Here is a 21,830-nt window from a genome sequence, read left to right on the forward strand (position 1 = left end):
CAAGGACTCTTTTCTCATATAAAGACAACACAACAGAAAAATACACATAAATACAACATAAAGAGTTTATTCAGCGACTGCACACTCTATTACACTACAATCTATCGATTCAGTCCTCAGCCGGGCATGCAAAGATTCAAAGGCAAATATTATTTCAATATACAGTTCAGTCTGCTCGATAAGAAGAAGTTATCTCTCGAGATAAAAGGACAATAGCGTTATTAATTCACATAAATTAACACGTAGACTCATGGAAGCAATGGCTTCCAGAGTCCTGTCCTCTGTGATGGCTAGGAGGTACACGAGGAAGGTATGTATGTAACGACACTCTGTAAACAAGGGAACTCTGGAAGCAATGATACTCTGGAAGCAATGGCACTCTGTGTGTAATGACACTCATTGTATAATGACACACTGCTTGTAATGACACTCTGCATGTAATGACACTCTGCATGTAATGACACTGTGTATAATGACACTCAGTACGTAATGTCACTCTGTGTATAATGACACTCTGCATGTAATGACACTCTGTGTAAAATGACACCCTGCATGTAATGACACTCTGTGTATAATGACACCCTACATGTAATGACACTCTGTGTATAATGACACTCTGTGTATGACACTCTGCATGTAATGCCACTCTGCATGTAATGACACTCTGTGTATAATGACACCCTGCATGTAATGACACTCTGTGTATAATGACACTCTGCATGTAATGACACTCTGTGTATAATGACACTCTGCATGTAATGACACTCTGTGTATAATGACACTCTGCATGTAATGACACTCTGTGTATAATGACACTCAGTACGTAATGACACTGTGTATAATGACACTTTGTGTGTAAAGGCACTCTGTGTATAATGACACTCTGCATGTAATGACACTCTGCATGTAATGACACTCTGTGTGTAATGACACTCAGTACGTAATGACATTCTGTGTATGATGACACTTTGTGTGTAAAGGCACTCTGTAAGTAAAGGCATGAAGCTCACAGTGCTACACTCTGGCAGAACCTGGGACGCCGCTGATTGTAAATTGTATCGGCACTCCCCGTTCCTTTGGACACATGAGATGGGGACACTGCTGTATGGGAGACATCGTTCCGACCATAGCTAATGCCTAGACATCCATCTTATTTCTGTTGAATTATCTATGTTCTAAAGGAGGCCATGGTATGTGTGGTGGAATAAGTCCGCCGATCGGTCCGTTTGCACTTTCCGATGGGGATGATGGCCTGCGACTCCTAGGGGTAAAGTCTTAGAGCCACAACGTGGTAAATATTTTGTTGGTATTATATAGGCATATAGACAGGCACAAGCAAAACGCAAAGCTTAATGATTTTGTGGAAGAACAAATGTTTAATAAAGAATAATTAAGAAGAAATACAATCGATGAGTATGAGGATGTACAAGGTGATTTATAACGAATTATAAGATAATATCATCACTGGGATGTTGCTCATAGAACTCGAGTATGGTTTGCTTATTCGGCTGTCTCTCACTTATCTGTATCCAAGGTTCTCCTTCGGGTTGGGGTGATTGAGGCTCCGCTGTGCTTGTAGATAGTAGCTGGTGCCCTGCAGGTAGGCAGGCACTAGTGTGATGAGGATGAGGATGCCAGCGGTGGGCTTACTCCAGTAGTAGGTGCAGACCAGTCCTGGGACTTCAGCCTGGAATGCCTTCGGTTCGGGTCGAGGGTGATGAGTGACTCACCCTCAACGGGAATGTGTGGAGAGCTGCTGAGGTCTACCTTCAGGCAACAAAACACGCCAGCCCTGGTGTAGGAGGCTATGAGATGAGACGTGAGAGGAGCCTGAATTATTAAACCATACAGGCTGGTTTGCGAGGGGCGCGTCCTTGATAGGAGCGTCTCCCCCAGGCTAACTAAGATACTTGCTAATCAGCATTTCACTAGGTCTAATAATAATTGTTCTACAAATAATATAGTAATAATAATACAAATACGTATATAAATGTACAAGGCAGGGGCATAAATGAGAAGGGAAACAGGGGGACCATATTAGAGAGTTGTAGCCCCTGTGACCTCATTGACCCACAGTTAAACAAGTCCATGGTCGCTCGTGACCAGAGGACCGTGACAATAAAAAGGGGGGGGGGGTAGAAGAGGGTACATGCCTAATGCAGGCCAACCGGTCGAAAATAATGGTGTAGACACGCGAGACTGATTCTCGGGCCTAAGGATGCATGGTGACAGCACAGCATGTGCATAGCAAAAACAAGCATAATTATAATGTATATATGTGTGCACATATACAGGTACATATGCACAGGTAAGTAATAATCTAGACGTGAGCGGGTCCAGATGAACATGAGTATGAATAAACAACAAATGCATAAATAGACAATAGGGTTATCTAAATTGTAGGGTGGATGTCCACCGTTGGGAGTACAGTCAACATTGACGAGCAAATGAGGAACACATATTCATAGAGATTTACAAATGTAATATTTTGAAGCAAACAAGTGTTAACATGTTAATGATACATGAACATAAATGTTACAGGCGAAGACACACTAAATAATAATGATAAAGTTTTTCCAACTCACCCGCTTTGCCTTACACAAGTTCCCAAATGAATCGTTGACTTGAGAGTCTTCTGACTTCTCAGTGATTCTGATCTAGAATGGCATTAACCTTAAACTTTCGTCTCCGGCTTTTATAGGTTCCCGAGCTGTGTGTTAGAGTAGTGACGATCCAATGGCCATCGAGTCTTTCGAATTTAGAATTGTTAAATTGGACCAATCTTCATTTGGGGCTCACTCACCTGACTTCTTTAACCCACGACCCTGGGGGGGGGGGGGGGGCGGAGAAGGATGAAAGCGGAACCATGCAACAATTATCAGGCTGGACCATCGCTCGATGGTACAGCGGACAGGAGCGATTTGAATAGCCCTGGGCGTTAGGAGTGTCGACACAAAGTGATGTACGTGGACACCAAATTTTAATGTCCCTGGACTTGACAACTGCGTGTGTTTGTTCTGGCCTTTCAAGTTTAATGCTCCTGGACTTAATGGCTACGTACGTTTATTTCGGCGTTTGGGGCGTAACTTGGGATGTGTGTTTATTGCCTATAATTTGGTGGTTGGATCTAACCTTGGTGTAATAGGATGTTTGTGTTCTACGCTGGTCAGTTTAGTGTTGAGAGAGGATATACAATGCTAACTAGTGGTAAAAAGGGGGGGGGGGGGTAGTTCCGCACTGGTCAGTTCTGTATTGAGGAGAAACGCGTTTCGTCACAGTATGCGGACACAATCTAAACCTATCATGTGGTGAGCTTCACTTGAACCTATGTCTCGCTCTTGTTCAGATCTTGATGGTTTTCAAAAAAAACTTTGGCGATAATTGGAAACAAAAGATTACCTGGCCTAGTAGGTGTGTCAAGACTAAAACTTTTTTTTACCTTTACCTATCCCTTAGTCTGTTGGACCGTTGGGGCACCTCTGTCTTTTTCCTTAGATAGAACCTCTTTCAATGACAGGCCCGTCCATTCTTTTATGTTGTCTTCCCATCGCTGTTTCTGTCTGTCTCTTCTTTTTTTCCTGGTTCTGTTCCCTGTAGGAAGCCCCGAAGATCTCGCAATATGGTTATAGAGTTTTAGCTTGCGTTTTTTTACAATAGATAGCAGGTTATCGTGGTATCCAATCGCTCTAGTAACCTTGTCTCTAATCTCTTGGTTTGTGATGCGGTCTTTAAATGTGATACCTAGGATCCTTCTGTAGCATCTCAATTCCATTGCTAGGATCCTCCTCTCTAGCTCTGCAGTCAGCGTCCAAGACTCACAAGCATATAAAAATGTGGCCATGACCAGAGAGCGCATCAGTCTGATTTTGGTGCCGAGGGCTAATCCTTTGTCTTTCCATATTATTTTAAGTTTTACAAGTTCCGCTGTGGAGTGTGCTATTCGGGCCAGTAGTTCAGGTTTCGTTCCCTCATCTGAGACAGTAGCTCCGAGGTATAAAAACAACAGCTTTATTCCACTTACCCTAGTAGACAACTTATACCTAAAAGTTTATTGAGTGACTACACTTAGATATTGTAACATTCTTCACTTTGCACACTCACGAGAGTAACACATAAAAAAAAAAAGACTGACACAGTTTTGGTCTAATGACGTTTTATACTTTTGCGGTAGAGTTATTTACACAACTTTTGTGTCTTGCAGCTCTAAATACAATAACATAATCAATACAATAAATGGGGAAATAGTGCATCTTGGAAACCATTCAAATCAAGTGTCAGAAGCTAAGAGTCAAATGTACATAAATATGCAAATGTATAAATACTTTATCGTCAAACATTGTCACAATATGCAGGTAATAGTTATTTGTAAGTTGTTTGAGTAGGCTTACAGCTAAGAGAAATAATCAATGTTATTATTAATTTTTGTTAGGATGGGATAATTTGAACGTGACAACGATTGTCTTTCTAGTTTCATTTCACGTATCACTATTTGCTATAAATAATTTACACAATCATTTGTGAACAAGTTAGTCATTACGACCTGTACAACTATGGAACAGACAAAAAATAGACTAATTTGACATGTAAATCTGTTAAGTTGTAGTTGCTGAAACGTGTAGTGGAGACGTCAAGTTGGCATGCTCTCTCAGCATTCAATCGTAATGCTTCATTCAAGGGAGGCAAGTACACGTCATCATGACTAACTTGTAAGTAGCTGAAGGGTAAATAGAACGATGTTAGCCATAATAATATGCAATGCTATATTAATGAGATGCATTCTTTAACAACCTTACATAAAACGTACAAGTATACAACATAAACACAAAACACTGTACGTATGAGGCAGTGACGGCACACCGGCATCATAAACATTATGACTACGTCATTTATTACACATTCGCTTAAGAACGTAGTCGGGCATTAGCATTATCCAAAAAAAATGTCATGTCTGTCTGTCTGTCTGTCATGCTGTTCACGTTATTTCCCCTGCTTCCCATTCTCGGAACAAGTTGTAACTTTGTTCAATAAATCTTTGTCGATGACAACACATGAATCAATAAAAAAAAAATAACCAATCAGTTAAATAATTAGTGGAAATTAATTAATTTTGCTTTATGTAGAAAAGGGAGATAAATCTTGCAGCATTGCTCTTTTTTCTCTAATTCAAGAAGCCCCTTTATATACTTGTCGTTACAAGCGTCACATTATTGTATCAAAGAAATAAATCACTGTCTTGTGCGTAAACATAGGGGAAAATACTTTTCAATCTTAAAATACAAAATCAAATTATGTTAGACCCATGAATTGCAGTTTCACTCTCTGTCAAAAGTGTAAAAACAAAAAAACAAAACAAAAACAAAAAAGACGCGTAGATTTACAGTTCATGAGAGTCTTTAAATGAAGTTAATATCTTTAATTCACCAACCTTATGCAAATAAACAATGTGGAGTTGTATCCATCAATTGAAAATATCTAATGTAATATGTATATGTGCAGAATATAGAGAAAGTATTAATAAGCTATTTATTTTAAAAATAGTTGAATAATTTCTTTGTCCTCTTCGCATTACGGAATCAAAATTTCTCAAGTATGTTGTTTGTGGCATTAGTATTAGAGGCTTGATCCATGACAGTAACCCAAACGTATGTAAACAACAAAAGGGCGGTAATAAAGCAGAATTGAAATGAACGTCTTCTGCTACTCTAGGAGTGTATCAACTGGTTCGAGACATCTAGATTCAGCGTCCTTTTAGAGTGTTGTTGTATTTATTTCAAAATCTCTCCCAGTCGCCTTCCTTTCTATTAAGCCGATGTTGTCGCTATATAACACCTAACCCGAGATACACAAAACAAAATGTATCTTAACTTGTATGCCCAAATGTCTCTCCACAGACCAACGGGACTGTACAAGATATCAGTATGTAAAGAAAGATCATATTAATTCGACATTGGCATTGTACTCTATAAGATCAGCAGGGGCGGACTGGCTATATGGGCATTCGGGCAAATGCCCTGTGGGCTGGTACCCAAATGGGCTGGTTGGGCCACGAAAGGGCCGCATGGATAAAAGGGCCCTCTGAGCGTCGTGTTACAAAAAAAAATTCACAGACTCTACAGTGTAATACTATTTTAATGAAACACATTTACCTAATATTGTGATAGCCTACATCCGTAGATAGTGCTACTAGTAGGCTTCATTCTTTTAGGACCTACACATTTAGCGATTAAAAGGCAACATTAGGCGTATATTTGTATACAGATTTAGAGGTTACTGTATGCATGCATATCGATACTTTATCAAACTTAACATAGTGACTTAGAAGACAGGTAGGTCTAGAAGGGTATGCCCATCATAGGATATAGAAGTTATGGGCCGGATTGTATAGAAATGCCCGGGCCGATTTCGACACCCAGCCCGCCCCTGATAAGATGTGCTATTGATGGTCGTAAACTTGTAGCACCTTACTGCTGGTAGACAACTTAGAGGCCGTAGATTGTATTATATTTTAACTTGTCATAACTCTAATTACTTCTTTGTGAACAATATTAAACAATATTCAACAATATTAAATAAAACGTTTATGACAATACAGACACATTCAGCTTGAAATGAAATAAATGTGGTAGACTTTGGAAATAATAAAATATAGTATTTTGAACAACATCTAGGCTACAATTATAACACGTTCTTACAATCTGACATCCTGGACTCGTCTGGCGTAGCGAAGACACCTTACGACAGTGCCACTATTCTTGCATCAGTCCCCCTACAAAGCCACCGACTAATCGCTTACTTCTTCTAAACATCACCATGGAAACACACACACACACACACACACATCGTAACAATGATGTTGTCACTTCCCCTCCCCCTTATATTTATCTATTTTAATAAGCTTGAGTTTAATTCTAAATGCGCTTATAACGTACTCTTCGACTATTTACACTCACGAAAGTCGAAAGTCGCTATTATTTAAGTGTTGTTAGTTAAAATGTATATTAACGAGGATGTCATGTGTCCAGCACAATGACCAACACCCTTTACTTTGCCCCTACTAATGTCAGGTACTCATTAGAGCTGGGGGAACTGAGAGGCATCCTAAAAATCCCGAAATTATAAATCCCAGTCTTTGCCAGGATTCGAACTTGGGACCCCAAGTTTTGAATCCAAGCGTTTCACAACTCAGCCACCGCGCCTCCCGTGCGCTATGAAAGTCCTATTTTTAAAGCATGCTCTCTGAAATTCGTGCTTTTGCAGAATCGTTAGGGCTCTCAGGAAGTCTTGCTTATATAGTATACCCAGTGTGCTGTGGGCTTCATGCTTGTATAGTATACCCAGTGTGCTGTGGGCTTCATGCTTTTATAGTATACCCAGTGTGCTGTGGGCTTCATGCTTTTATAGTATACCCAGTGTTCTGTGGGCTTCATGCTTTTATAGTATACCCAGTGTGCTGTGGGCTTCATGCTTTTATAGCATACCCAGTGTGCTGTGGGCTTCATGCTTTTATAGCATACCCAGTGCGCTGTGGGCTTCATGCTTTTATAGTATACCCAGTGTGCTGTGGGCTTCATGCTTTTATAGCATACCCAGTGCGCTGTGGGCTTCATGCTTTTATAGCATACCCAGTGCGCTGTGGGCTTCATGCTTTTATAGTATACCTAGTGTGCTGTGGGCTTCATGCTTCTATAGCAAACCCAGTGCACTGTGGGCTTTATACTTCTATAGCAAACCCAGGGCACTGTGGGCTTTATGCTTGTATAGCAAACCCAGTGCACTGTGGGCTTTATACTTCTATAGCAAACCCAGTGCACTGTGGGCTTTATACTTCTATAGCAAACCCAGTGCACTGTGGGCTTTATACTTCTATAGCAAACCCAGGGCACTGTGGGCTTTATGCTTGTATAGCAAACCCAGTGCACTGTGGGCTTTATACTTCTATAGCAAACCCAGTGCACTGTGGGCTTTATACTTCTATAGCAAACCCAGGGCACTGTGGGCTTTATGCTTGTATAGCAAACCTAGTGCGCTGTGGGCTTCATGCTTGTATAGCAAACCCAGGGCACTGTGGGCTTCATGCTTCTATAGCAAACCCAGGGCACTGTGGGCTTCATGTTTCTATAGCAAACCCAGTGCACTGTGGGCTTCATGCTTCTATAGCATGCTCTGTGCACTCTGGGCGCCCTATTTCTACAGCAGTGATACCCAAATACGGCCCGTGGACCAGATCCGGTCCGCTGAAACGTCTGCACAAAGTGTAGAAAAGAAGAAAAAAAATTGGAAGATGTATCATTCGTTGATGGATTGGCACCATGACCTTTAACACTTTAATGTGGAAAAGATGATAAGTCAACAAATTTGTTTTATAAAGAAAATGTGACTGTTTTTAAAACAAGACATAATATAAACCGGACATATCTATTACTGCTCAACTGTTCCTAATTTTTTCGCGTTACAAACAGTAATTTTGAAATCATGGAGGAATTAGTAGCTGTGAGAAGAACCACCACGCGAGGACCGCAGCTGTGTATCAAGGATTGGCCTTTCTAGTCACACAAGAAGTCGCATGGACCACCACGCGAAGACCGCAGCTGTGTATCAAGGATTGGCCTTTTTAGTCACTCAAGAAGTCGCATGGACCACCACGCGAAGACCGCAGCTGTGTATCAAGGATTGGCCTTTTTAGTCACTCAAGAAGTCGCATGGACCACCACGCGAAGACCGCAGCTGTGTATCAAGGATTGGCCCTTTTAGTCCCACAAGAAGTCGCAAAGGGAAAAGATTACCTCTCGAGACGTAAAATGCCACAGAAATAAAAAGGTAGTATGACTGCATAGAGTGTCCGCCTGGTTGACAAGCAAGTATAAGTCAATAATAAATATGTACCTTACGTGTAAAAGAACTCCTTCCGTTTGGGAACTCCTTCGAGACTGTTGGAATCAGATATGCTGGAATCTCTTAAGACTGTAAGACCAAAAAAAAAAACAACATTCTTTTAAGGCAGGGGTTCTCAACCTGTGAGTCGCGACCCCCTTTGGGGGTCGATTGACGATTTCTCAGGGGTCGCCTAAGACCATCGAAAAAATGAATTGTTTTTCTCCAATCTTCTATTGTTGTGTGTGTGTGCTGGGGGGGGGGTCGCGGCAGAGTGGGGGGTTGTAAAAAAGGGTCGCCGAGCCGGTTGAGAACCGCTAAAATTTAAGCAAAAAAAAAAATTGGAGCATTTATTGTTCCGCTACGGAAGATATTTAGGATTTTACTGTTGTTCATGCTAATACGGAGTAACGCTAACTTAAATGACGCGATATTGGTTATGTTCCTTGAACAAGGGGAAATAACCTACTACTATTATGAAAAGAGGGGAGATAAAAGATTTCGAAGTCTTCACTACCTTGCAAAACTTGTAGGAATGAAAAATAAAATGGACTGTTACTAATAACATGAGAAAAATAAAGTAAGCACCAACTTGAATATTCAGTCAGACGACAGGCTCTTGTGAAAGCAACGTCTACCCTGTTTTTGTTTGTTCGTTTTACATATTCCTTCAGAATCGAAGACTATTACATTCTAGCCCAAACGTCCCGCAGGATGGCAAAAGGTAGGATTCGAACGCGGGACCATCGAGACGCAGTCCAGAGCGCATACCTTACGACCAGGCAGCCATCCGAGCGTAGTAGAACGACTCTCCACTCTACTTTGAGAATAGATTCTTATTATAATGTTGTATTATATATTATAATAATCAACTCGCGCCTCTTTACTGTTAAATATTTCCATGAGGGCCTAAACCAAAGATTTGAAAACATTCTTGATTGGGATCTTTCCGACCAAAGTATTGATCCCTTTTGTGAAGGTGGACAAACTCAGATCCCAACCCCCCAGAGGAATCCATATTAATACAGGAGCAGCTTATTGAAATATCCACAAACGAGGGACTTAAACCAATGTTTGAACAATGAGACCACAAATTCTGGTTTACAAAAACATATTCCAAATATATATCCTGCTATATGGGTCAGTGAGCTCGCCAGAAAAACTAGTGACTTGGCAGAATTTAAGTCATTGGTTAATATGCATGGCTAAATGCATGACGCGTAAGACGTAATCATCTTCTTTTTTTTTTTTGTAGTAACGTCTGTATTGTATAAGATAAGATAAGTGTAAAGAACTTATGGACGGCTTTTCCTTCTTCGTATTTGTTACAACGTGATTTCCTTGCCTACATGAAAATGATCACAAATAATAGAAACTGACTTGAAATGTGTTCTCCTTGAGCCGGGCATAAATACACTCATAAAATCTAATCAACCTTATCCCAAGTCATTTTCTCAAATTTGTTTGTTAAACAAAAGCTACTAACAAAACAAAACAAAAAACTCCGTCAAAAATGTGTTGTTTTTTTATATTGGTTACTTATAGAATATGTTTTATATAGCTTTTTTATTTTTACTTAGGGTTACGTGGGCAAGTTTTGACTATATAGAGGTCCCCAGGCTTAAGAGCCTCTGAGTTACATAATAATTTCTGTGCACAATTTTAGCTTAGCATATTCAAATTTTTTAAAGCTCTTCTGTGACTTTAATTTAGTTGGCCATTTTAAATGTTAAATTAGCGGAATACCTTGAAGATGCACCACTCCTATTTCGACATACGGTAACGAACTAATGACATAATAAGTAGGATTCTAAATCTTCATTAAAAAAAATTAATTCATTTACAAAAAGCGTAATTCAAACCGAAATACCAGTTAAAAGAAAAATAACATCTAATCATCTTTTGAAAGACAAAAATAGTTAATTTATAATATTCGTCTACAATATGTAGCCCTCAAAACGTCTGTCGCGGAAACGGGGCGGGGCCTAAATGATTACCGCTCTAAAATGGCAGCGCCAAAACGTCCTTCTTTAAGAAGGGCGAACTGACTTTTGAGTTGTGGAATGATTACGTAGCTCATTCCGGATTATTTGAAAGTCAATGTAAAACATGTTCACCGTCAAACTCCAGTTTCTAGAACATTCCTTGAACTTTTTTAAAAATTTCATTTACACATTCTTATTCTCAATAATTATAACCATAATGCGCTACCCTACAATAGTCGAATACAAAGCAATACATTTAGTAAATATGTTCTTTTATAATGGAAAGCATATCTATAAATCATTCTACGTGACATTATATTTTATAAAATATTGTAAAATATAAAAAATTAGAAAAAAATTACCTCGATGTGTATAAATGAAGCAAAGTAATCCTGAAACAAAAAAAAAGGAAACTAACCATCAATTGTTTTATACTTTTTAGACACTTTTCACATGTGTATCAGGCGCGGTGGCTGAGTGGTAAAACGCTTGGCTTCCGAACCAAGAAGTCCCGGGCTCAAATCCCTGTCAAGACAGGGATTTTTAATTTCGTGATCCTTAGGGCCGCCTCTGAGTCCGCCCAGAGAAATGTCCACGTGAAATTAGTTCTAAAAAAGTGAAGGCGGTTGGTCGTTGTGATGGCCACATAATACCCTATCATCAGCCCCATTAATCATGCTCTGAAAGGGGAAATTTACATTTTTTTCGCATGTGCATTTTGGGATATTACAGAGTGCCTACGTTTCCTGTAGGGTCTCCACTAGTGTAGTTTTTACAAATCTTATATCGTATACCCCTCCCACCAAACAGACACACACTTAAAAAAAATTGTTCGCACCTCTTTAGTATGCTGCCGTCTGGCGGAGCGCTGTAAAGTCTCTCAGATGAGTCTGAGTGGGATGTAATGAAAAAGGGAGATAAGCTTACAGACATGCAACCCAATGTTATAGTGTTTGGTTCATTGCATGTTTATTTACACGAACTGGAACCCAAAATTTACATAATAAATACTCGTGAAAAAGTGTTTCGAGGATAATGTTGAAGTATACTGAGGATATAGAGAAACTATCTGTCTGAAGAGAGTACAGCTGAAGAGGCAGATTGTTCTTCCTCTAGCCCAGCGAGAGAGTGAGAAGCTCCTCAAGTGGAGCACGGAAAGAGGTGGGGGGATCCAGGGGCGTAACTAGGAATTTTCCATCGTCTGGGGCCCGAGGGGCTTGACCTCTTTTGGGGCCCCTTCATTTTGCGTAATATTTAATTTTTAATGTAAAAAACACTTATTTTGGGCCCCTCTCAAGTGGGGGCCCGGGGGGATTTTCAAATTTTCCCCCCTCCTCCCCCCACCCTAGCTACGCCACTGGGGGGATCCCGGAAGTCATGAGTCTTCTTTCGTTCTGAGCATCTCCCAGTAAGAAAAGTTCATATCGAAAAGGCTTTTCAAACACAAAAGGTAAATAGAGGTTGTGCAGGTCAATACTATTTCGCATGAAGATGATCTTACTAAGATCACGCGCATTACGGAAGTGCGCTGTGTTTTCACTCGCATGCCCTAAAAAATAAAGTTTAATCCAAACTATTAATGTCAATCTTCAGCCTGTAAGTTTAAATTCTTCAATCCTCAAGCTAAATGCATACCTTCAATTCCTAAAATGAAATGCCTATTGATAGAAAAAAAAAGGAATTTTCGGTAAAGTAGACAGTAGCAAGTCAGCCATCACTCTACTGCAGTTATACATGGGGTGTTTGGGGTATCTAGGAGGGGTAGCGCCTCAAGTTGACAGGCAGTCGTACCCTCTACTAAGGGTAGTTTGGCGTACTCTTGGTCCCCACTCGGTACCCAACTCTCACCTGTGGTTACCAGAAGCTGTAGCATGTTCAGCGGCCGGCTAAACCAGGTAGAGGATATCTGACATGTCCGTGACACTCAGTACACTAAGGTTCTATCACACCTAGCATGTGAGGTCTGGACTTGGCGGCCTGTGCGAAACGTCACACAACTAGACAAATCGGACAGAAAGGCGAATACCAGCACAATGCTGTGAAGCACTCTAGAGCAGGACAAGGCACACAGAAAGTCTCTGGTCATCCACTGCACCCAAACTCATCCCAGGACGTCTTGACCAAATCTTGCTTCTGTAAACGGACGGGCTTTTAGGCGAGAGAGTGAGGTCGATGTGTTACGCAAATCCTCCTTACTTAAATCAAAATCTTCAGTGCAAGTCACTCAGTCATCCCCCACCAAATACCTCAGCCCCTGGAGGACAAAAGTGGTCATCAAGATAACCACGATGGGTGAACTATATACTATAGTAGTTTTATGTGGCACGGTGGTTAAGAGCTTGGCTTCCGAATCTGGGGGTCCTGAGTTCGAATCTCGGTTGTATACTGGGATTTTGAATTTACAGAATTTTTAACTCTAATGGGTACATGACTTTGGTTGGGTAAAGTAAAGTCGGTTTGTCGTTGTGCTGGCCACATGACACCCTGCTCGTTAACCGTTGGCCAAAAAAATTGATGATCATCATCTGCCCTATAGACGGTTTGGTCTGAAAGGGGAAGTTTTTACTTTTTAGTTTTACATAGAGTTTAATTATAAGAAAACAACCTTTGACCTTTTACCTGCTAAAAGAAAGATTCCAGAGAACACTAACGATATTTTAAACCACCATAAGTCGTCATTGGGCGGTTCATTAGGCTGGTCCGTAGTGACAGGTTGAGTTGTAGACTCAGGATCTGGACATTCAAACAAGCAAAACAGAACAAAAAAAAATCTAATATAAACAAGGTACCTGCAACTGTATCACCTAAAAATGGGAAATTATCAAAGTTCGATATCAAACAAAATAATTACCATTTATTAATTGACTAATTGGTCAGTTGTTGTCTTGTTAATGATATATGTTTTGATAGGTACAAATACATTACATTTTTTAAGTGTGAGAGAAATTACATCTACAAACTTTTTATTCGAGTTGGAAAAAAAACTCGAATCTCAAAAAACTCAAGTTTATCCAAGGGAAAGAACTCATGTGTCAATCTAGTCATGCTTACTTACTTAGACTTATGTCCTCCCGCGCTGTTGGGCGGCAAGCTGTCTCCATAAAGATCTGTAGTTGGCAATGTCTGAAGCCTCTCCTCCCACCTGGAGTCCACTGTTCTGAGGTCCTCCATGAAGGTGTGGCGCCAAGTAATACGAGGACGTCCCTGTTTGCGCTTTCCTCGTATTGGCCTCCATGTCATGCTTAATCAATGACTTAAACTCTGGTAAGTCACTGGTTTTCCTGGCTGATTCAGGCAGCCCATTTCCCTTCTCTAGAGTTTGACCACGTGACCTTAAGGACAAGGACCGTAGTCCCTACAGGAAGTGGTACACCATGTCATGCTTAATCAATGACTTAAACTCTGGTAAGTCACTGGTTTTCCTGGCTGATTCAGGCAGCCCATTCCCTTCTCTAGAGTTTGACCACGTGACCTTAAGGACAAGGACCGTAGTCCCTATAGGAAGTGGTACACCAATTTCAAAGGGAGGCTTTCTAGTGCTGTCTACGAATCTTTAGGTTCCATATGCATATATATATATATATATATATATATATATATATATATATATATATATATATATATATATATATATATATATATATATATATATATATATATATATATATATATATATATATATATATATATATATATATATATATATATATATATATATATATATATATAATATATATATATATATATATACCCACATTTCTCATTAAAAAGCATTTATTCGCCTTAGTTCTAAATCAAACAAAATAATTAATCATCAACAATTAATTAACTAATTGCTTAATTTTTTTTATTGATTCATGTCTTATAAGGCTCATTGAATAAATGTGCAAAATTTCAACTTCATCCGAGAATGGGAAATGGGAAAAAAAAATGTTCAAACTTTTTAACAGACAGATAGACAGAAAAGTTAGTTGATAAAAAATGTGCCGAAAAAAAAGAATCAGAATTGCTAATTCGGATCAATGCAGTAACCATGCACAGAGACATGAGTTCAGCTCAATGGTCAGACGGTCAAGTGTTGAGGACACTAAGATAAGCATCACATAATTCTGTATTTTTTTTATATGCCCCAGACAACTTTCGCCTTCAGCTATCCCGTAGTGACTAAGTTTATTGAACCGTTGGGGCACCACACAAGATTTGTCAACCGTCTTTCTCCGTTCCTTTCTGTCCTTTGCCTTAGATCGAATTTCATTTAATGATAGGTGTCACAACACGCACACACAAGATGTCACAATGTGTTGTGATGCCGGGGATTTTACTTGAATTAAAAATAGTTGAATAAATGACGATCTAGAATCACAATAAAAGATTCTCTGTTAAAACAAAACTCTGGAACTTTATTTAAATATAAAACGTAAGTACAGCTTATGTACAAGTTACAGATCAATCAACACAAAATATCACAAAGGCTTTTAAAACAGAGCTCTTAGAAGACCGACTGACTACTATGAAAATATTTTATCGACTGGCGTTCTCTCTACTCTCGCCAATTCTCTGGCGCTAACTCTTTAAAAAAAATGTCTTTGTTTAATTTCAAATCAACCAATAGATTTGAAACATCATAATCACGTTTTGGGTAAAACCTGAGGTGCTGTCAAGGGTCTAAATTTGTGGGGTAATTCCTGAGGCTCAGTCAAGGGTTTATATTTCTTTTAAATGTGAAATGTACAAATAATTCTACAATGGCATTTGTGACAATAGGCCTGTCCATTCTTCGATGTTGTCTTCCCACTGCTGCCTCTTTCTTCCTGTTCTTCTTCTTCCTGGTACTGTTCCCTAAAGGAAGGTTTTTGCAAGACTCAGGACCTTGTGTTTCTACACACGATTTAAAACGGCATTTACCATGAGGCCAGTTCAGAGACAAATCACACTTTCGCCCTCTAACAAATGTTAAGTCATTCGGTACTCAGGGTAAAGATTTTAAAAAGAACAAATCTCAAATTATACAGGGGTTTAAGCAGAGAACCAACGGTCAGGAAACGAAGCGCTGCACCACTCGGCCACCAGCTATGATGAATAGTTTGAGAAGACACAGGTTGACTTACCTGCGAGTTTGCAGGTAAACGAGCCTATATTTTGACAAGAGTCCATAAATTCAAACTCGATCTGCTCATCGGCTTTGGTATGAACAAACGATTCAGAAATGCAGTCGCCATAGATATGTTTTTTTGCCTCTCCTAGCCAGGAGATCTCCAGCCTTGGGGACTTCAGATTATTCACGCAGAAATCCACCAAAAATTTTGAATGCATGATCATATCAAAGAAACATTTCTTGTGTTCAAAGGATATTCCATTTATTCGAACCGAGATTTCTGGGGGGTCTGAAACAAAGAGAGAGAGAGAGAGAAACAAAGAGAGAGAGAGAGAGAGAGACAAAGAGAGAGAGAGAGACAACGAGAGAGAGAGAAAGAAACAAAGAGAGAGAGAGAGAGAAACCAAAAGAGAGATAGAGACAAAGAACATAGGAATATAGCTATAATATTTAGCAGTTTTGCTAAATGTACAGTAACATGATCTATTTACAAGACATGTTGATATCCAGCCGAATATCGAATAGTGCCCTCCGGTGTACCTAGTTTGAAAAAAGGCAGAAGCTTTACAACAACTGTGCATTGTAAAAAAAAAAGTAAAGTATCCCTTTCAGACCCCTTTCAGACCATGTGGTCAAAGGGCAGATGATGTTAAGGCCATCTGTTTCCGTGGCCTACGGTTAACGAGTGTGTCGTGTGGCCAGCACAACGACCAACCGCCTTTTCCCCAACTAATATCAGGTACCCATTAGAGCTGGGCCCGAAGATCCAGAAATTTGAAATCACAGTCTTCACCAGAATTCGAACCCCGGACCCCGGTTCGGTAGCCAAGCGCTTTACCTCTTAGCTACTGCACCTCTCACTGAGCATTGTGGTCTGCCAGAAACAGATGGAATTAATCTACTTGGATTTGTGACATCATGGAGGAAACACGAGACTAATTATGACGTCATGCACTTCTGAGGTTTATTATCAAATCTTGTAAATAATCCGGAATTTTCTATGATAGTTTTCTCCCTTAATTAATAACTAGAAGAAGTAAACATTATTATAAGGACGAAACCCAGTAGGTAATGCTCACAAGACCCAGAAACTAATGACCCGAGACAGAAATGCCCAAGACACCCAGAAAGTAATGACACGAGATGCAGATAGTAATGCCCAAGACACACATAAAGTAATGCCCACGATATCCAGATAGTAATGCCCAAGACACCCATAAAGTAATGCCCAAGATATCCAGATAGTAATGCCCAAGATACCCGTAAAGTAATGCCCAAGATATCCAGATAGTAATGCCCAAGACACCCATAAAGTAATGCCCACGAGACCCAGAAAGAAATCGTACGAGATCCCAAAATAATTTCCCTGAGACCTGTGCCTGGGGTACTTACGGTGGACGATAATAGTTTCAGAAATGTATTCCCAAGGAGCGTCCTTGAACTTGTGCTGGATAATTAGTCTGGTGTTGCTCCATTCAGAAGTGATCATCATCTCTGTCAACAAATCAAACCTGTCCTTTTGATCGCTCCACCACTTACATCGACCTCCCTGCTTGCCCTTAAACTCCAAGAAACAGATCTACATTTTGAAAGGAAAAATGACACACTAGAAAACTTTATGGCAATGTGACTTGACCAAAAAAAGAAGCCTATTTTTACATATATCAACTCACTCTGTTGATATAAGCTCAACACCAGAAAGAAAGATACATACACATTATTTCTCCCACACCCATTCTCCGATCAAGTTGAAAACATGAACAAAGCAACAGTCAATTAAAAAAAAAAATAACCAATTAGTTAATTCGTCGGTATCAAACAAGGAAAAGAACTTGTGACCGATGTCTTCAGAGAGATAGCTGCCTTACGAGCCTACGACGCGGGAAAGTCTTAGTAGACTCCATTAATATCAGACGACATTGAGGGCAGTATTTCTGAGGAAATTACACCAGAAGAAGCTAGTGGGGTGATCAAGGCATGGGCGGGCCCGTCAAAGATATTAATCCTGGCAAAAGCCAAATAGGAATGTAGACGGGCGACAGATATGTGTGGTGCTCCAGCGGTCAAAGAGGCAAAGGGGGAGGTGACGGTGACATCTGTAAGTTAACTAAAGAGCCCCAGATTTGTAAGCCACCTACCAATGTCTTCGTTTTGTCAGTCTCTGACATGCGATAGATGATCAGGGGCGGCATACGCGCTGGGTCATCCAAGATGTAGACGTTTAATGATACAATCAAACTCTCATGCCACGGTTGGAAGCCATCCTCGTAACACTTGGTACCTCTCGTCTCAATGTCCGAGACGCGGCTTAAATTACCTAACTGGAACACTGAGGAAGAATTAAAAAGGTTAGAGCAATAGTCCATACAGTGGCGTAGCTAAGGTGGAGGAGGGTGAAGAATTTGAAAATCCCCGCCGGGCATTCCTCACTAATCTTCGGGTTCGAAGACAAGATTTATTTGTTAGTAGACCGAGTGAAGTATGTGCTCCAGAAGACGAGTTTATTAAACTCTTAACTCTTTCTTAACTCTTTCTCTCCTAACTGACTATACCAGCGTTGATTCCACCAGAATGTGGTAAATAATTACGGAGAGAAAGAGTTAAATAATGTATTCCTCAAATACCAGAAGACGCAGAGTCTGTTTCATAAGAATTGTTTTGTCCCCCAGCTAAATTAATTTTTTTTTTCTTTTACTTTGAAAAATTATAACGGTCAAATTAGAGTTTTCCGAGTGTGACCAACGAGCTAGTAATTTTTTTTTCCAACGATATGCAGCAACTGTCAAATTTCTGGAAAAAATCATTAGAGCCGTTTTCAAGAATTGCGTTAACCTAAACCCACCTAAAAGTTTCCACCCACCTAGGTTTTTGAAGTTTCGACGAAGTTACCACTTGAATAGAGGAACTGTCATGATGGCTTTTACGGTTAAGTAAAATAAACTTTTACTGGTGAAACATTGCTAGGAGGGAATGGCGTCTGTCCTATTTCCGTAAAAAAAAAAGTAGTTACGTATGGTATAAAATTTTTGCATTGATCCCTCAATGGAGTTTTATATTTGAAGATGATGCAGAGTTCAAAGTTCATTACTATTATTTTCAGTTCGATCTGTTGGCATAACAGGTGGGTGGTTGGGGGGGGGAGGGGTAATAGCTAGGATGCTTTAGACTTTCAGCAAACACAACTCTGTTTGAGTCCCGAATTAAAACAAGAAAAAAACATTTTTTTAAATACATGTTTTAAAAAGACAATACCTTCATTTTAAACTTTAAAATATAATAATATTATTTTTAAAAATTTTTCAATTTACCTGTGTCTGTAGGCGAGTATAATACCACGAAACTTAAAGCAAAGTAAGTGTTCATAGTCCAGGAGCAGCAGTCGGCACTCAGCGGTTTGACGTAGTCCAAGGCTAGAGGAATAGAAACTTTAAAACATCGATTGGTGTATCAATACATTATCAAAATAATGTCTTTCTTATTCTGTAAATGGCTATTTTGTCTATACATAATGAGTCATACATATATATAATGGCTGCTCTAGTAAAGAGAATAACTAGAGCTCCCTAATGGCTATTTTGTCTATACAACTTAATGAAGCATACATAATGAGTCATACATGTATATAATGGCTACTCTAGTAAAGAGAATAACTAGAGTTCACCAATAGCTATTTTGTCTATACAACTTAATGAAGCCTGCATAATGAGTCATACATATATATAATGGCTACTCTAGTAAAACTAATACGTAGAGTTCCCCCTTTCAACCTTGCGATCTATGGGGCAGAAGATGTAAAGGTCATCTGTTTCTGTGGCGGCCTACGGTTAAAGAGGGTGCCATGTGGTCAGCACGACGAAAAACTGCCTTTACTTTTCCCCAGCTTATGTGAAGTACCCATAATAGGTGGGTGGACTCGGAGGGGCCTTTAAAATCCAGAAATTAAAAAAAAAAAAAAAAAAAAACAGTCTTCACCAGGAGTCGAATCCGATACCCCTAGGTTCGGATGCCAAGTGATTTACCACTCAGCCACCGTGCTTCTATGTACTCAATTTTTTTTTTATTATAGAAAAGAGTAGATTAAATACGTTTAGAGTAAAACGAACCATAGAGCCTCCGAGGTCGTCTGACACGAACACAGGACAAGGGGAAGATAACCCCTCCAAGTATCTCTACACTCCTTTCCCCAGATCTTTTCAATCGCAAGTCGTCCACTGCCGAGAGGAAACAATCATAGGATTCACTCAGACCCCTTTCATCCACACATCGCTTTGGATGTCCACTTAAGGTTCGAGATGATCCGTATCCCTTTTATAAACCTTGTGACCCTGTTCCAGTTTCTTAATGTTTTCTTGAGTTGATTGGTCCCAAACGGAGGATGCATATTCTATTACTGGCCTAACCAAGGTTAAATAACATTTTAATTTTATATTCTTATTTGATTTATAGAAATTTCTTTTAATAAATCCTAATGCTTTGTTTGATTTTTTGATAGTTTCAGCAATATGTGGATTGCATGACAGTTTTTCATTTATTATAACACCTAGGTATTTTGCGTTTTTAGTTTGTGTTACTGGTTTACCATGAATAAGATAAGTGGAATTAATTTATTTTAGTTTTTTTGTTACTCTTAATAACTGACGTTTTTCTGGGTGGAAAGACATGCTCCAATTTGATTCCCATTTCTGTAATTCATCTAATTCTCTTTGCAAAATTTCTGTATCTTGTGTTGTTTTTATTGTTCTATATATTATGCAATCATCTGCGAATAATTTGACTTTTGTTCCTGAACTAATGCAATTTGGTAAATCGTTTATGTAAATTTAAAATAGTAGTGGACTGTTCCTTGAGGTACGCCTGAGTTTACTGTTATTGATGTTGATTTAGAGCCATTTTACTATTACAGTTTGTTCTCTCCCTATCGGAAAATCTTTAATCCACTGATGCAATGGACCATCAATAAAATACTAAGATTTTGTGTGACTAGATGTAGTATTTTTTCTTTCAAATCTAAAAAGTACAATTCTCAGCCCTAACAATAGCAACAAAACAATGCTTCCCTGAGCTATTTAAAGGTCAAGGTAGTTTAATATTGAACTTTGCATTATAAACATGCAAGGAAGACGTTTGAGTCTGAATTAACCTGTTTGGGTGGAACAAGAGGGATAACTTCTCTACTCCTATTTGATTTTAAGCTTGAATTTTCTCCCTTTTCATTCAACCAGTCAAACTCTTGTATTGGTGATAATTTCTTTCCCTAAACAACTGACCAAGCCTCCCGCTGATTGCATTTGAAAGTAGCGCATGTTTAGATCATTTTCGTTTCAGCAGACGATAGCAAGATTTTAGTCTCAGAAGTGTCAGAATCAAGGTTCATAACACCTGTTGAAGAGATTGAAAAAAAAGCTAAACGAACGCCTGCTTTACCTGATGAGAATGTCACTAGTTGGATCTAGATCTAAATCTACACCATATACTTCATACACTGATACAGCAAGGGATACAGAAGTTAGATCTCGATCTAGATCTTTGGACTTCTATAAAGAGATGTGGATATAATAAAGAACTTAATTTACTTCTTCTTTGTTGTTTTTTAGGTAATTTGTACAAATATTATGAATACAGCTCCTTCAATTTCTTCTGTTTTATGCCGTGATTAAAATTGAATAATTAAGAAATCCTAAAGAAATTCTCGCTATTGCGTTTACAATTAGGAACTTCCGTTCAGCTAAAATATTCATTTTTTCTCCACTTCTTGTCTTGGCGGGAAAATCTCGCTCTAATAATAATTCTTATTAGCTGTAGATTTTAATAATAACATCACCCGATGTGGTGGCAGCTGACCTTCAGAGCTCTGTACCATCTATTGTGTACATTTTGAA

General features: G+C 39.3%; 1 protein-coding gene across 2 annotated transcripts; it reads right to left on the reverse strand.

Annotated features, from left to right (window-relative positions):
- Positions 1–4,149: 4,149 nt before the first annotated feature.
- LOC106053089 (uncharacterized) lies at positions 4,150–21,646 on the reverse strand. Of its 2 annotated transcripts, none has more exons than XM_056014963.1 (9): positions 21,376–21,646; positions 19,260–19,361; positions 18,090–18,280; positions 17,344–17,530; positions 15,965–16,240; positions 13,476–13,589; positions 11,219–11,248; positions 8,889–8,961; positions 4,150–4,714 (listed from the first exon to the last, which is right to left on the reverse strand). In XM_056014963.1, exons 2-9 carry the CDS (start codon positions 19,312–19,314, stop codon positions 4,549–4,551), a joined length of 1,092 nt encoding a protein of 363 aa, XP_055870938.1. In that variant the 5' UTR covers positions 19,315–19,361; positions 21,376–21,646; the 3' UTR covers positions 4,150–4,548. The 2 variants fall into 2 exon arrangements, with proteins under 2 accessions (XP_055870938.1, XP_055870939.1); XM_056014964.1 differs by having other exon boundaries at positions 4,579–4,714; positions 8,884–8,961.
- Positions 21,647–21,830: the final 184 nt, after the last annotated feature.

This window comes from Biomphalaria glabrata, chromosome 17, assembly GCF_947242115.1.
Source record: "Biomphalaria glabrata chromosome 17, xgBioGlab47.1, whole genome shotgun sequence".
Lineage (NCBI taxonomy): Eukaryota > Metazoa > Mollusca > Gastropoda > Planorbidae > Biomphalaria > Biomphalaria glabrata.